The 16,212-nt window shown below is 42.2% G+C and overlaps 1 protein-coding gene across 2 annotated transcripts in view; it reads left to right on the plus strand.

Annotated features, from left to right (window-relative positions):
- MYZAP (myocardial zonula adherens protein) overlaps positions 1–16,212 on the plus strand; it is a 90,857-nt gene that overhangs the window by 58,287 nt on the left and 16,358 nt on the right. For both annotated transcript variants that reach the window (XM_040492811.1, XM_040492810.1), the window contains exon 11: positions 9,762–9,845. In XM_040492811.1, coding sequence (XP_040348745.1) covers positions 9,762–9,845 — 84 coding nt within the window. The remainder of the gene's footprint in view (positions 1–9,761; positions 9,846–16,212) is intronic.

Here is a 16,212-nt window from a genome sequence, read left to right on the forward strand (position 1 = left end):
GTGGAGCTGGATGCCTCCATATGCATCATCTCACTACATTAGACTGAAACAAGTTTCTCCCTGGATATACCTGTTTTGTGTAGGGTCTGCATCTCTCGAGGAAAGCATGGGGGTAGAGAAGCTTAGAGTGCCCGCTTCCCCACCTCTCCATTCCACTTTCTTCTTCTAAAGTCAGAGGGAAAACGAACAGCCTAAAGACGTAAGGTCCCAGCAAATGCTTTGTGAAAGAAACTACCTGTCAGCAGTCTTCCCAGCCTTGCCTAATTTCCAGGCAGCATTGCAGTGATGGGTTGTCATCATAGGGAGGGTGGAAGCAGACCTCTGAACTTTAGGAGCCAGAGCCTTGAAATCAGAGAGATATGAGCTTAGATTCAGCCCTGCCAGCATCCAGTCTTGGGGGACCAGCTGTCCTGGTTTGCCAGCGAATGAGAATGCTCCAAGCACATGAGACTCCCAGTGCTAAAGCCTGGGCAGTCCCAGGCAAGGAGGGGTGAGCTGGCCACCCTCTTCAGCCCCCAGGTCTGACCCCTTCCCTCACCCCATCTGCAGTCGGCAGGTGCATCCTGTCTAGGGGGTATGAAACATCACTGTGTTCCTCCCTTTATTGTACTTGCTTGCGAGTTTCATTTTCTGCTTACTGCTTGCCTTCCTCACCAGGACAGGTGGCCTATGAAGGTGAAGGTCAGATCTTTCTAGCTGACTGCTATGCTCCCAGCATCTAACACTGAGCCTGAAACGGAGGTGATCAGAGGGGACTGCTGAGGGAATGATGGGTAATAAAACTCCAGGAACCTCCGTTTCCTCCTCTGTAGTGGATAACCGCTCCTAGGGTTGTTTCTGAGAATAATAAGTGAACCCAGCAATAACCCTGGTACCCAGGACACCCCTAGGCCTTCCTTCCCAGTGGTCCATTATTCTCCCTCAGGTCGGAAAACCAGTAGATTCATCCTTCCCTGATGTTTATGTAGCCCACCATGTTTAGGCACCTGAGAGAATCAGGGTGCTATTCCTCTCCTGAAAGAGAAGTTGGGTTGTCTTTACTTATAAGATAGGAATCAAACCAAATTAGATTATTTTACCTCAGAAGCCGGTTTCAACTGATCCTTTTGAATGGTATAGTTCTATTATTATATATTACTTCAAACTTAATAGAAAAAAATTGATTAAAATATGTGCCCTGTTCATATCTAGCCTGGCTGAATGCCACAAGACACATTAATTGGAAATGAATTTCTACAAACCCAATCAAGCATCATGAAGATGAAAAATGGACCTTTTTTCCCCTCCGTTCCTTCATTGATTTTTCATTTTCCCCACTCAGAGCTTCATTTAGCAATTTTTCAGTTTCGTTTTGTTGTGGCCTTAATTCATTCCCTTCACTCCCCCCCAAAATGAGATAATGCACCATTTTCCTTGTCCTTTTTAAACGGTTCTTTTATGTTGCATTAGTGTAGGGCACATTCCAATCTTGTCATATTTCCCTGCGCTTTATTATTTTTTTTTTTTTTTTTGGAAAACAGGGTAACTTTATTATTTTTTAAATTCTTACTGTGGTGGTTTTTATCAAGGAGAATGCACTTCAAAAATACAATAACTATGAAATTACAGTGTTACAAGACTTCTGAAATACAATTAAGAGCAGCCGTAGCAACTATGAAAAACCTTTTCAGAGGAAGAGTATAGAGTGTCAATTATTCTCATTTTTCATGGGGGGGGGCGCAAATACATGGACATCAGGCAGGATTCCTATTTTGGTAAGGCTGAGGAAAACAATTATTTTCTAGATCACAGAGGGGAACACTGAGTTTGGTTGGAAAACAAGGACCTGTCAGGACAAGAGGAGGCAAAAGGACACTAAATCCAGAAGTGAGCCCTAGAAGATTGTTCGCTATCCGAATGATCCATGTTTGCCCTGGTCGGTTCACTGATCCACTGGGCCTCTAAGGGGGGTTGAAAATGATAATGGGAATCTTCAAACTATTTTCTTGTGGATTTTTCAAATACTCTCACAGCCGCTGAGAAGTCTACAAGGACTCATAATAAAGTATCTTACTGCTTTTACCTAGAATTCATAACCCTGGTTGTCGCGTTTTGATGAGAGGCTTTAAATGGAAGTTCGTCATCTTTGGTATGTTTTTCAATGGGAAAATGATTTTTTTCTTCATAAATGCAGTTCAAAGCAGTCTTTTGAAATGAGGGTCCATGGGAAAGAGTAACAAATTGGAGTTGTTGGTGATAGAGGTTGGGAGCTTTATTTATTAACGTGTGGTCAAGTTTCACAGTACACGCGCACGCACACACACAGCTCTCACACCCTGATTTTGAATAAATGTGCCTGTGGGCCTTAACTGGTTATTCCTAAAATTTGAATGAAAATGAAAGTAAACAAATTTCCAAGAAAACGACTGGTTAAAACTTAGTTTGGATTGAAAAAAAAAATCTAATTCCCTTTTCCTTGCCTGATGTTGATGTGATTCAGTGTGATCATCAGTTTTAACATACCTTCTAGTATTGTGCTCCTTTTTGGTGTATGTTTACTGTTTCATTTAAGGCATTTTCCAGATACACATATATTGTCATTTGCCAGCTGGTAAAACACAACACCCTACAACACAGTTTCTTGAAAAAACATACCGAGCGCTGCCTACTATTTAGTATGTATTTGCTGCTGCATTTCTTACATTCGTTAATTTCTCTTCGCATCCTCCGCCTCAATAGTGAGTTACGTTTCATGAGTTTTGCACAATCGGGTACTATTCACGTAATTCTGATTATAGGGCTGTATTGTATTCTGACATTAACACGAAATGACCTGTGACCTGCATGTCTGTCACTAACAAGAAAAAAAAATCAGGAAGCTGAGAAGCCTCGCAACTTTCAGGGTTGCTCTGAATCCATAACAGGATCTTACTAAAATTTTGTACAGTTTCACTGTGTTCCAGCTGACACGCAAGCTGTTTTTGAAAGAAATCGGTAGGAGTCCTTTCACTACAGCAATTGTTTCCAGAAGCAGGTTGTAAAAATGTGTGAATTGACAAGGGTGATTCCATCTTCTAAGAGAAACAGTTCTTTTATAGAAGATCATTGATACAGTAAACACATCTTCCCTGTGGGTGTGCTGTCTAGTGCAAGAGAGATGTCGACAAAGGATGGTAGTAGCAGTGAGGTGTCTTAACGGGTTGTTCAGAGGGCTGAGGTAGAACAGAAGAGGGAGACACGAAGCCGGACTGAAAGACTTGGGAACTGCTGCTCTGGGAGGTGACTAGTGAGTATCTTGTGACAGCAGGATATTTCTGGGTGGAGAGGGGGATAGAGGGTGGGAAGGCATGGTTGGTGGAAGCACCAGCCTGTGCAAAGGCCCAGAGGCAGGACCACTGTATGTCCATAGAGTGCTGAGAGGATGGAGTGGCTTAAACATAGGGTTCATCTGGGACAGGACAGTCATTGAAAGAACACTGGGGAGATACAGGGAGGACCATAGCAGAAGGGCCTCACATCCATGCTAGGGAGTTTGAATGTCAGAAGCTTGGGAGGGCTTTTAAGTAGGAGAGTGATACTATTCAGCATCTCTGGGCGGTTGGCCTAGAAGTCAGTGTTTTGTAAAAGCTCCCCCTAGGTGATTCCATCGTGCAGCCATGGCTTAGCAGAGATTGCTTAGCTAAAATCACCCATGGAGGTATCTCAGTAGTGGCAAATGTGAAGAAAAGCCATTATCAGTTCTAAGAAAATAGAGGATACACCTTTCCCCCAAAACATACCACTTTATTTTTTTTCAAAAATTTTTTTTCAACGTTTATTTATTTTTGCGACAGAGACAGACAGAGCATGAACGGGGGAGGGGCAGAGAGAGAGGGAGACACAGAATCGGAAACAGGCTCCAGGCTCTGAGCCATCAGCCCAGAGCCTGACGCGGGGCTTGAACTCACGGACCGCGAGATCATGACCTGGCTGAAGTCGGACGCTTAACCGACTGCGCCACCCAGGTGCCCCCAAAACATACCACTTTAAACATCAGACTGGCTGTAGTTGTAAGAGACCTAGCATCCCATGTGATCATTAGGCTGCAAGACATATATATTCAGCTTGAGTTACAAAGAAACATGCTTATCAAGACAAAAATAAGAAAAAAAAATCTAATGTTAAGAGATTCCAGATTTTACCAGACGGGTTTCTTCTTTTGTTCTAGAAGGGGGTCTGCTATTTGATACTGAAACTTAACGGTTGTGACAAGATTATGTTCTTAAGTAAAATGGATGAGGTCTGGAAAGTAAGTGCTTCTAATTTCTCATTTCTTAATGTCTTGATTCGAGCCTGGTAGCTTGGTCATTTACCACCACCTGGTGACAGCTAGACCTAAACGCAGCTTCATGAAGAATACATGAACCCCTTCAAGGTCAAATTTACAAACATGAATGTATCAAAAAGAGCAAAGGTTGCATGCCAGCTGCATGGTACCCTGCATTTTGGAGTAGCCCTGATGTGGGAGGTGCTCTTAGGGATACATTCACCTTGGTTCATCAAGGACTCCAAGAATCTGTTCCAGACAGTTTTGCCCCAGTGGTCTAAGGGATGGATTGTTGAAAGATAGATGCATGGAGCCACTGATTCACTCATTCATTGTCTGGGAATATAAAGATGACCAAGGTCTTTACTCTCAAGAAGCTCACAGTCTAGGGAGGGAGAAATACTAGTAATAACATAGCAGCTAAATTTTGAGAGTTTATCATGTGCTGGGTTCTATAGGAGACAGTGTTTGAAGGTGCTTTGATGTTGGCAGTCGTAAATAACACTGTTTTCCACACAAATGTGTCATTTAGAGATTGCGCCTCACAACAGATGTCTTCTAGGAGGACACTGGGGTGTGTGCAAGGGGCAGACCCCAGGGAGACTCAGTTGGGATTCAAGGTTGGCGCCCCGTGTAGGGTATGAGGGGCAAGGCATGCAGGTCTGCCAGCCTTGGTGTCCTTTTTTCTCTCATCTGAACAAGTCAACCCTGGTCACAGAACATACCATACAAGATGCCTCTGTAAGGAATGGTCAAGGATGAAAGTATTCACTTAACACAAGAGCATGGTCGCTTCTGGAAGCTTCAGTTGCTGGGAAAGGCAAGCCCTGGCAGCAGAAGCTTCAGCACCCCCAAACCCTTCCCACAGTCCTTCTGTCTCTCCCGAAGGGGGTGCCTCTTTTGCTCTAGCATCAGCCCTCTGTCCTCTTAGAACACCCAGGATTTGCCTCCCTCAGCATCCTCCAGGTGACATCTCGGCCCCATAGCTCCTCCTTTCTTTAAATGACAATCCTGTCAGTATTTTCCTGGGAACTGATCATCAGGGTGCCTTTCGATCCTAGCTTCCTTAGACTCACAAACTGCTCTGATTACTCCAGAGATAGTGAAACAAGTGTATTTGAAGTCCCTTTTTAGGTTATTTGATGAAATTAACCCCAACCTCCTTGGAACATTGTAGCTAATTTCACTACCCGTTTTGCCTTTTGTTTAAAGAACTAAAGCCAGTTTTAAAAAAATCTTAATACTGTAGGAAGGAATGAAAAAGGAACACTATAAGGATGATTTTTGAGAACTCTTCCTATAAATATTGAAGGACATTTTAAGAAACAAAACTTTCTTTTTGCCTGTAATCCTACCCAAACATCAGAACTGTTTCATTTATCTAACTTCTGGCTTTTACCTTCAATCATTGTGAGGTTTTTTTTTTTTTTTTTTTTTTTAATCCCTTGAGGCTTTTTGTAAACACTTAACATTTTGCAATATATTTGTTTGTAGCTTCTGTGTAATATATTCCATCAAAGTGAAATTCCATAATGTATTACCTAGTCCTTTAGTGCTAGGCATTAAGGCTATTTCCATTTTCTATTATAAATAATAGGACCAAGAAGATCTTTGTATATACAGCTTTTTTCCTATGTCTGCATGATATCCTTAGGATAAATTCCCAGGAGTGGGATTAGTGGGTCAAAGGGTATGAACAGCTTTATGGCTCTTAATATTTATTGCTAAATTGCCCAAAGGGTCATTCTAATTTACAATGCCACCTGCAACACACGAGAGAAGCTGTCTCTCCCAGCCCTTTCAGCACAGAGTTCTTCAGCCAGTGGCTTGGGGCAAATTTAATTGTTATTAAAGGGTAACTTGTTACTGTTTTTAATTGGTAGTTTCTTTAATTATTATCCACATTGGATGGTTTATCTTAAATGTGTTTCTTATTCTATTTAGTATGGCTTGCTTTTTATGTCAGAGGATTATATTTTTTGACACTAGGTGGAATTTAAAATATTTTATCGTGAAAATGTCAAATGCACTCAGGACAGAGAGACTAATCGATGAAACCTCCTAGGCTTTTTACCAGATTCAACAAATAGCAAGGCTTGGCTCTGTTTGCTTTACTTGTCCCTTCTTTCTCTCTTTTTTTCCCTTTGTGTAGTTATTTTAAAGCAAGTCCCAGATATTCTGCTTGTGTTTTTTATGCTCTTCATTATACATCTCTGAAACATATGGCCTTTTTCTTATTTAATCACAATGCCACTGTCTCATCTAACAAAATTAATGACAGTTCCTTGGTATCATTTAATACCTATCCTAAAATTTTCTGAAATGTCTTTAACACGTCCTTTTCACTGTTGCTTTGTGTCACTCAGTCTACAGAGAAGGCCCATTATGTTTGATGGCTGTGCTTCTAACGTCTTTTAATCTAGAGCATGCTTCTCCCCGTCCGCTCTCCTCTCCCACCAAGTTTCCCCCACCCAGTGACATTGCAGGACCCGAGTCTGTTGTCCTATAAAAGTTCCCACATTATGGATTTGATTTTTTATTAGCTCCGGCAGCCTGGTGAGATTCGGTTTTAAGTTTCTTGTGGGGGTAAGCAAGAATACTTCATGGTGGCACTGCGCGATTTACTCCGTATCTCTTCTGCAGTCACCGTGGGGACTGTCCCGCTTCGGGTGATGATGCTGAGGTGGATTGTGGATTCAGGTGGTGACAGCCCAAGACACAGTTGTAAAGTTCCTCATTAGCTTTGCCCCTGACCCTTTCATCTATTAATGATGGTTGCTTGAGTTTCCTAGGGATTGCACAATGGTGATTTTCAAAATCTGTCACTTTCCCATTAACTGGAATTCTTCTGAAAAGTAAAACTTTTTCCCCTCGTAAACTAGGACTTTTTAGTAATCTCAAAATGCGGTTTATACAAGAAAGGCAGGATAAATGCCTTATTCTTCCTCTAAATTGCCAACTTTTTTTTAATGTTTATTTATTTATTTTTGGGAGAGAGAGTACAAGCAGGGGCGGGACACAGAAAGAGAGGGAGATAGAGACTCCAAAGCAGGCTCCATGCTGTCAGCATAGAGCCCGACCTAGAGCTTGAACTCATGTACCATGAGATCATACCTGACCCAAAGTCGGACACTTAACCGCCTGAGCCACCCTGGCACCCCAGATTGTCAGCTTTCTAAGTAAGCAGTTGGTTCCCTTGTCACTCCCAGTGATGTGCAATGAGTCACTGTTGCTGTTGGTTTTGTTTTTGAGGAGTCCTAAACTACTCAGGGTCTTAAAAACATGTATATTTCATGTGTTTTACTCAATTACATTCATGATTCTTTTGACACTCACATTGTCCCATCCTTGGCCCAAGGGAGACCCTTAACATATTTTTTTTCAGGCATAACAAGGTATCTTGGGTTCATCTAGCATATTTTTACGCCTTGAAATGAGCTGTTCCTCCAAGATGGTTGGTGTTTTGTTGGTGAGGGATGGTATTTAGGTGCCACAATCTGGATGTATTCTGTGCTTATTGTTATTATTTCTAAGTTTTCTCAGCAGGCAGAGTTAGGAAATGCATATTTAACAAAGGAAAATAAAATACTATGAGTTCATACTGATATTTTCATTTCAAATTTAACAAAACTTTCTTTTTCGTTCTTTGGTTTCACATTTGTTTCTCTCTCTTACACGAAAAACCTTGATTCCAAACATTATTGTATGACAGTATTTCAAATAGTTTCAAAACAACAGGACCAGTATTGTCAACAGTTTTCCTAGTGAATAAGAGACTTCTTTGCAGTTCTGTTTATGTTTAGAATACATTCTACTAAAAACAAAGTCACATTAGCTCGTTCTAACAACACTTGGGTTCTTTTCACCAGTTTGATAGACAGTTAAGTTCCTTTATTTCAGTTTGTTTTCAAGTTCTAGGATTTGCTTCTTTTTTCCTTTTTCGTTTCATTTTATTGTTTGAATCTGAAAAATGCGCTTTCAAAACTAAACGTATGCATTCCCAAAAAAGTCTTTCTTCTGTCTGCTCTGAGTTCCCGCCTCTCCCTATTGGCAGCTCTTTCTTAATAATTATGGTTTGTTTTATCTTTGCAGAATTTTTTTTTTTGTAAATATATATGCATTCATATGGACTCACCTGTTTTATACTGAAGTTCACATACCATATATGATCCTACAACGCACCATATCTGGTCTAGATATCTGCATAGCCATCCATGTCATGATGAGCCATGGTTTATTTAACCAGCCACTTATTGATTAATGGAGTTCTGTTTTCTTTGTGTCTTTTAAAAACAAAAATCCTTTGTCCACGTCATTTTATATTTTGGCCAGTGTGTCTTTGGGGATCTCTTTCTGGAAATGGGATTGCTGGGCCGAAGGGCAATGTGATTATACTCCTGTTAGATTGACTTCTAACAGAATTGTGTCATTTTGCACTGAGAAGGATTATTTAAAAAGATCTTGCAAATGTACAAATTCAGTATCCGAGATTCTCGGAAAGTTACTGTGTTCATCAACAGCACAAGTTAGTTATTGCTCGAACCTGCACACTGTTCCCACTATTGTTTATGATATAGCCTGGTACACAGCACCCTGGTTTCTGCTTTTTTTTTTTTTTAAGTTTATTTATTTACTTAGAGAGAGAGAGTGAGCGCAAGCAGGGGAGGAGCACAGAGAAGGAGAGAGAATTCCAAGCAGGCTCTGCTCCATCAGCGCACAGCCGATGCAGGGCTCAGAATCACTGAAGTGTGAGATCGCAACCTGAGTCGAGATAGAGAGTTGGGCGCTTAACTGTGCCACCCGTCGCAACCTGGTTCCTGCTTTTAGGACATCCATGGTTTGTCTCTGGAACATGACATGAATGAAAAGCAAAGTTAGAGTAGCTGAAGATAGACTGTGTTGTGAAAACAAAGGTGAAAGCCCAGCTCAAGTCTCTCTGTTTAGGAAGCCTTCCCTGCTTATTGCAGACCACGTGGGTGATTGATCCTGTCAATTCCATTTGTACATTTAGGGACAGTGACCCTTATTCCAGGCTGAAACTTTTGACCCCTGGTTGAACAGATACGAATGTACTAACAGGAATAACAGGGCTGAATGTTTGAAATGTGGGCCGCCTCACAAATTTAAGCTGAATAATTATTTTCTGTAGAGCTGTGTTTGCATTCCCCAAAGCATGTTCTCTGGAACATACAGGGGACGTTAGTAAGGGTGACCCAGCAAAATCAGTGTGGAAATGACAGGTTAAACAAAGCCAGTGAGATGTGACTCCAAACTCTTGTGCTGTCCCACGCTTACATGGCCACAGAGCCCTCTTTTCCAGGGAGCATCTCGTGTTCATAATGTTCCATGAAACACAAGGAACCAACATGTGGCTTCTGTTTAAAAGAAAACCAAAGGGGTCCCTTCTAGTTGATTAACTCGTGTTTGTACAATTCTGCATTTTTTTATTAACAGTTTTTAATTTCTTTCTTTCTAGATTGAATCATTAAAGAAAAAGGTGCAGCAGAAACAGCTCTTAATACTGCAGCTTTTAGAAAAGATATCTTTCTTGGAAGGAGAGGTAAGAAACTGTGTTTCTTTAAGCTGGTGTCTTCCCTACCATTATATTTTATGTTGCTGAGCCTACCACCGACACTTAATTAAAAATATGGCCATTTCCTGGCCTTATAAAATTGATTGAAGGTTAACTGCCAACACTGAAAATGAGGTTCTGACAGCTAGTTTTTCTTTACCACCTGACTCTCCTCATTCCTGATTGCTGTGCTCACCCTTGCTTTTTGGCTCTCATTTTTCTTGTTCAAGAATTTTCTTAGCAAGTCGGATAAGCTGTTGAACAACACTGATAATTTCCCACATTTATGTAGTGCTTCATACTTTTGTGAAATATTTTTCATGCACATTCCTCACATGGTTCTCTCAGCAACTCTAGGAAAGGCAAGACAAGGATCATTATCTTTATATTAACAAATGTTTTAAAAGGAGGCAGGTGGCTTTGCTCAAGATCACCCAGCTTAGTTAATGACAGAGCCAGGCTGAGAGAAGTGTTCCTAACCAGTGCTCTGCTGTGACATTGAGTCAGCAGGTTTAGAGGTGACTTAATTTCACCTGAAACTTTCAAGGTATTTAGTCTTCCTGATGAAAAAGTTACTTTGGAGATTTGGTGTAGGTTCCAGAAAAGGAAATTATGGATTTGGAAGAACCTGAAGAGCTTAGGCATTAATAGAAGGAGAAGCCAAAATCTATTTGCTCTGAATGCTCTTTATTAACAACTTGGCACTGAGCCTCTTCCTTCTGAGCCTCATGAATCTCTCCTTGTCTCTGCTCAACATAGTTCTTCCCCAGAGGGAGACAGCCCTGGAGAGAATGATGAAGTGAGGAAACAGGAAAGAAACGACATTTGTTAAGCACCTGGTATCGTTGGATGTTGTTAATTGCTTTCCACATCCTTTGTAGAACATAAGAGGTTAAGAGCAGACTTGCCCAAGTTGGAACCCTAGATCTGCCTCTTACGAGCTGGGCGACGCTGGGGGAGTTTCTTATAACTAGAACAGGAGGATGGTATTTGCACCTCCATGTGTGTGACTGTGCAGTAAGGATGCATAGAAAATGCCTGGCATGTTTATTAAGAGGGATGGCTTATGAATTCGATTATATTTCTCCCATTTTATAGATGGGGAAACTGAGGTTCAGGGGCATTAAGGAACCTGTCCAAGGTGATAATAGAAATGGGTAAGACTGAATTCAAAGCCTGGGCTCTTAACTGCCGTGTTTGTAGGAGGGACAAACTGTTTTCATTTATTCTGTTTCGGGAGCTCCCTATAAAAGTCAGGACCAGAAGTCCCTCATGGCCCACAGGGACCTGGTAGCAGATTCAAGCCCAAGGAGTCTCAGGGTCCTGACAGCTGAGTAAGTGGGTTTTTGCCCCGTCCCTCTCCTGCCTTCCCCTCCACAGTCCCTAGGTCCAGCTCCATCCTTACAGATGGCCATTTCTGAGATTGCCCTGTGAAGTCACCATTCCCTGTGGGAAGAATCACACCTTCCCCAGTGAGATCAGAGAGTGAGGGCCCTGGTGCAAGCCCATGGGTCCAGAGAGAGGGAGGCTCCAGCAGAGCGGAAGGAGAAACTGACAGGAGGCACAGCAGGTCACCCAAGTAGTGTCCACCAGCCCTCCCCTCCCCCCGACTGTGCCACTCAAGCCAGCTCTACTAGTAGATGATGAAATATACGAGGGGATGTTATGCAGAGAGAACAGCCTAATGCACGTGTATGCTTTAATGCTTCATTTCTTTTTTCTTTTTTTAATTTTTTTAAATGTTCATTTATTTTTGAGAGAGGCAGGGACAGAGACAGAGTGTGAGCAGAGGAGGGGCAGAGAGAGAGTGGGGGGCACAGAATTGGGAGCAGGCTCCAGGCTCTGAGCTGTCAGCACAGAGCCCGATGTGGGGCTCGAACTCACGAACTGTGAGATCATGACCTGAGCTGAAGTCAGAGGCTTAACCGACTGAGCCTCCCAGGTGTCCCTGATGCTTCATTTCTTAAACTCCTTTCTTGTCCAGACTCTGAGATGTAGATATTAGTCCACATAGTTTATTTGGTAGGTGATCCCAGGAAGCCCCAGTAGAGGAGGGGGAAGTTGAGTCAGGGAAAGGCCAAAAGCCGATAATGGGTGCCTTGCTGAGGACATTGCCACCGTGGGCACCTGCAGCTCACTTTCCTTGGGGGTCTCTAGGAGGTGCTGTGCAGGGCTCTGAGTTATCCTTGCCAAAAGGTCAGAAACCTGGGCATTTCGCCACTAACTCCCATCTGCCACTGGTTGAGGCCTGCTCCTAGGGGAGCAGGGGGAGCAATTGTGGTCTGTCTCGGCACAGCCACCTAGACTGCGGTGGTTAGAGGAAGCCCCCAGGAAAAGTCATAAGTGCCTGTCAGGAAATGGATATGAGCGGGACCAGCAGTGTCTGCTGTGTATATCCAATAAGCAAGACTTTGAGAGCCCGTTTTCCTTGAGAATTTAAACTGACGGTAAATTTGTTTGACTCAATTCCCATAAACTATTTAAAATCCACTACAAATGTAGTGTGGCTAATTCCTCTTGATTACTTCCTACATCCACTTAAACAGCAGGTAACACACACACACACACACACACACACACACACACACACTAAGTTACACAGTGATAAGATTTAATAATACATTTATACTTGAACTTTTTCTAAAATATATAAATATCTTGGACTTAATTTATTTCTTCATTGTTTGTTGTATATATCTTCCCAGGGCTATTGTTTTAGTTATTTCAGTGTTTTCTTAGAGTTAACATTGTAACACTTTCCAGACAGGTGCAGGGCTCTTTCAGATCGGAAGGAGACAGAATAGCTTTTCTGAGTAGCTCTAAGGTTAAAGGGTACAGATTCTGGGGTGAGCACACAGGGTTAGATGACTTCAAGGTGATTCAGAGTCAGGACCCCTTATCATCATGATGTATGGACCTAGTTTTTAGAACTATTAAAAATTTATGTGTTCCTTATTGGTATTTTACCATACTTTGTTGGGCCAGGTAGAGGTTTCACCTCCTAGAAGATGAGAGATTTGAATTGAGAACTTGGTTTCCTCTCTAGGTTGTTTGACTAGTTTATCCCGTTACAAACACACTGTTGTCTTTGGGTTCCTTGCTAATTGTGTGTGACCACTAATGGCACTGATCGCTGCCCCTCTTTCCACCTGGTTGTTGTATGATTACCAATGCCAAGCAGTCCTTCCGTGGGCCCTAAGGTCCTGGGATGACCCAACTTAACAGCTTTTGTTATTAAAAAAAATTTTTTTAAATATTTGTTTATTTTTGAGAGACAGCATGAGCAGGCGAGGGGCAGAGAGAGAGAGGGAGACACAGAATCTGAAGCAGGTACCAGGCTCTGAGCTGTCAGCACAGAGCCCGATGCGGGGCTTGAACCCCCAAACCTCGAGGTCATGACCTGAGATGAAGTCGGACGCTTAACCGAGTCAGCCAAGCACCCCCAGTTTCTTTTGTTACTATTTTACCTGATACAGAATTTTTATAAACAAACATTTAATACTCTATAAAAGAAACTACATCGCCTTATATGTTAATGCTTTCTAGTTTTAAAATCATAGCTTATAACATAGCTTATCTTAGTCACCTTTTTTATTAAAACAATCTTTGTGTACACTTGATATTAACTTTTCCTCTGAAAGTGTTGTGAACACAAGGCATTTCTAAGACTCCATGTTTCCATAATAATAATTTCCTTCTCCTTGGCCTTTTTTGATGCCCAAATTGTCACACCTCAGGGCGAGTTCTCTTACATGAACTTCTTTGCCCATGCAGCAGGGTTCTTGATGCTTTTGGGTTCATTATTGCTGTCCTCGTTTTTGTCCTGTTTCACAATATGGCATTGGCTTGTCTCCGAGGAGTCCTGGTTCATTTTAGTGGAGAACTATACTGGAAACTACTCGGGCATGAGAACTGGTCATGGTTAAAGCTCTGTGCCTAGTGTTAGGTCAGTTTTAGTAATGACAGAACTGGGGGGAAATGTGTCTTTTTAAGATGATGAAGTCCCACCAATATTTCCAAATTTGTCTAATTATATTGCTTTACAATGCAGGGTTCTGTTGGCCACTAAGAATTTCTATGATGTTCACCTGTTCTAACACCAGTAATTTTTATATCACGCTTTCCATCCCTCTGCTTTAAACCATAATGATGCCAAAGGTGGTGTTTCAGAGACCTTTGAAAAGTTTTGACAGACAAATCTGATAACCTCTTGTATTCCATCTTATTAATAAAGTAGCTACCTTTTATTAAGGGCCTAAACTCAGACTCTGAAGCTAAGCTGCCTGAGTTCAAATCTCCACTCTGCCACTTACCTAGTCATGTAATCTTGGGTGAGTTACTTAACTGTTCTGGGCCTTAGTTTGCTCATCTGTAAAACAGTCTTCTCTTTACCTTGGTATCTTCTTCATAGAGTTGTTACGAGGATTAAATTAATACTAAGTGATTAGAAAAGTACATGGCTCATAGTAAATGCCATATGTGTTTACTATTTCTCCAGCTGTATGGGTCCCAGGGTCTCCTCTCATTTTATGTATTTCCTTCTCCTCCTCCTCCATGCCTTCTTTTTAAATATTTTTTTTTTCTTTTTTAAAAATTTTGAGAAAGTGTGAATGGGGGAGGGGGAGAGAGAGGAGTGAGAGGGAGAGAGAGAGAATCCCGAGCAGGCTCTGCTCTATCAGCACAGAGACCCACATGGGGCTCAAACCCACAAATTCATGAGATCATGACCTGAGCAGAAGTTGCATGCTTAACCAACTGAGCCACCCAGGGGCCACACCTTTTTTTTTTTTTTTTTAAATAGAGAATGTGGATCATTTTGGTCTCTGAATTCATCGTTCATACTTACTAATGCTTACACTCATTAGATTTTGAACCCCCACCCCCCACCAGATCCCTAAAAGTTTGTTCCATTAACCAATTCAAAATCTCCCCGGTACAAAAATATGTCCATTCGTTTTCCCTTTTCTTTTTTTCCAAGCAATTTTTATGTGCCTGCCTCTTGAAGGACTATCCCATCCCCGATTTCCGATATAGAAAATGTTATTAAAATAAAATTATAAGCATATGCCTCCATAAGGTCCATAAGCTTCCTGAAACTGAACAGATTCCATTCCATTCTTCTCTGCTGCAAATCCTGAACCTACAGTTAAATTCAAAGGTAAGAGGAAAGGAGTCAAATGAGTTGGTTTTGTCCACCCTGCATTTAATGCGTGTTGTATGGTACATAAACCTCTCAATGTGTCTGTTGTGCATTCCTGGGACTATTAGTAATTTTCCAGTGTAGTAGTGGGGCGGCAGCACCAGGCACCGGGGCTCCGCGTCCGCATTTTATTGGACACGCGTTCCTGTTTAGTGCGTGTGCTACACCTCCAGCCGTTCCCTCCCCTGGGCCCGAGGGAGTCGGGGGAGGAGGTGGCTGCCATACGCTTGTGACCTAATTGCCAAAAAATGCCACAAGGTGCTGCACCAGGTCCTTCCTTCCTGGAAGGCACGGCGCCTCTGAGCTGCATTTCCCATCTGAACACAAGGGGGTGGTATTTGAAAGGACAACCCTGCGACCTGGAGGTCCAGCCTGAGAAGCCTGTACAAGTCCTGGCAGTTTTCTGTTTTAAGTATTTCTTAGTATGTCCCTCCTTCTCTAACTTCCTCCTACTGACCCTGTTGAGGCTCCCACCTTCTTTTTTTTTTTTTTCTTGTGTGTTCACTTACGTGAACAAACTGCATCTATGTAAAGTGTATGGTGACAGATAGGAAGTAGGGTACTTGTGGTGGTCACTTCACAATATATTCAATAGTGAATCATGGGGTGCCTGGGTAGCTCAGTTGGTTAGATCATGAGCTCTCAGTTTGCGGGTTCGAGCCCTGCATTGGGTTCTGTGCTGACAGCTCAGTGCCTGGAGCCTGCTTTGGATTCTGAGTCTCCCTCTCCTCTGCCCTTGCCCCACTTGCTCCCTGTTTCTCTCCTTCTCTCAAAAATAAACATTAAAAAAAAATAGTGAATCGTTGTATACCTGAAACCACTATAATGTGATGTAATACCTAACAAAAATTAACAGGTATAATTCAGTGACTTTTGACAGCTATATGTACCTGTGGAACCCCCACTACAATCTAGATACAAAACATTTCCATCACTTCCCAAAGAGTCCCTGGGTCCCTTTGTGGTCCCTCTTTCCATTCATTACCCCCTACCCCTTGTAGGCAGCCAGTGATGGTTTTTGTGTGTGTGTGGGAGGGTCACTTTATCACTTTGTGTCACTGTGGACTTGTCTGCATTTTCTGTAAGAGAAGTCATGCAGTACGGACTCTTCTGTGTCCAGCATCTCTCTCTTGGCATGATGATTTTCGCTGTACC

Source organism: Herpailurus yagouaroundi, unplaced genomic scaffold, assembly GCF_014898765.1.
Source record: "Herpailurus yagouaroundi ecotype Mexico unplaced genomic scaffold, PumYag 184, whole genome shotgun sequence".
Taxonomy (NCBI): domain Eukaryota; kingdom Metazoa; phylum Chordata; class Mammalia; order Carnivora; family Felidae; genus Herpailurus; species Herpailurus yagouaroundi.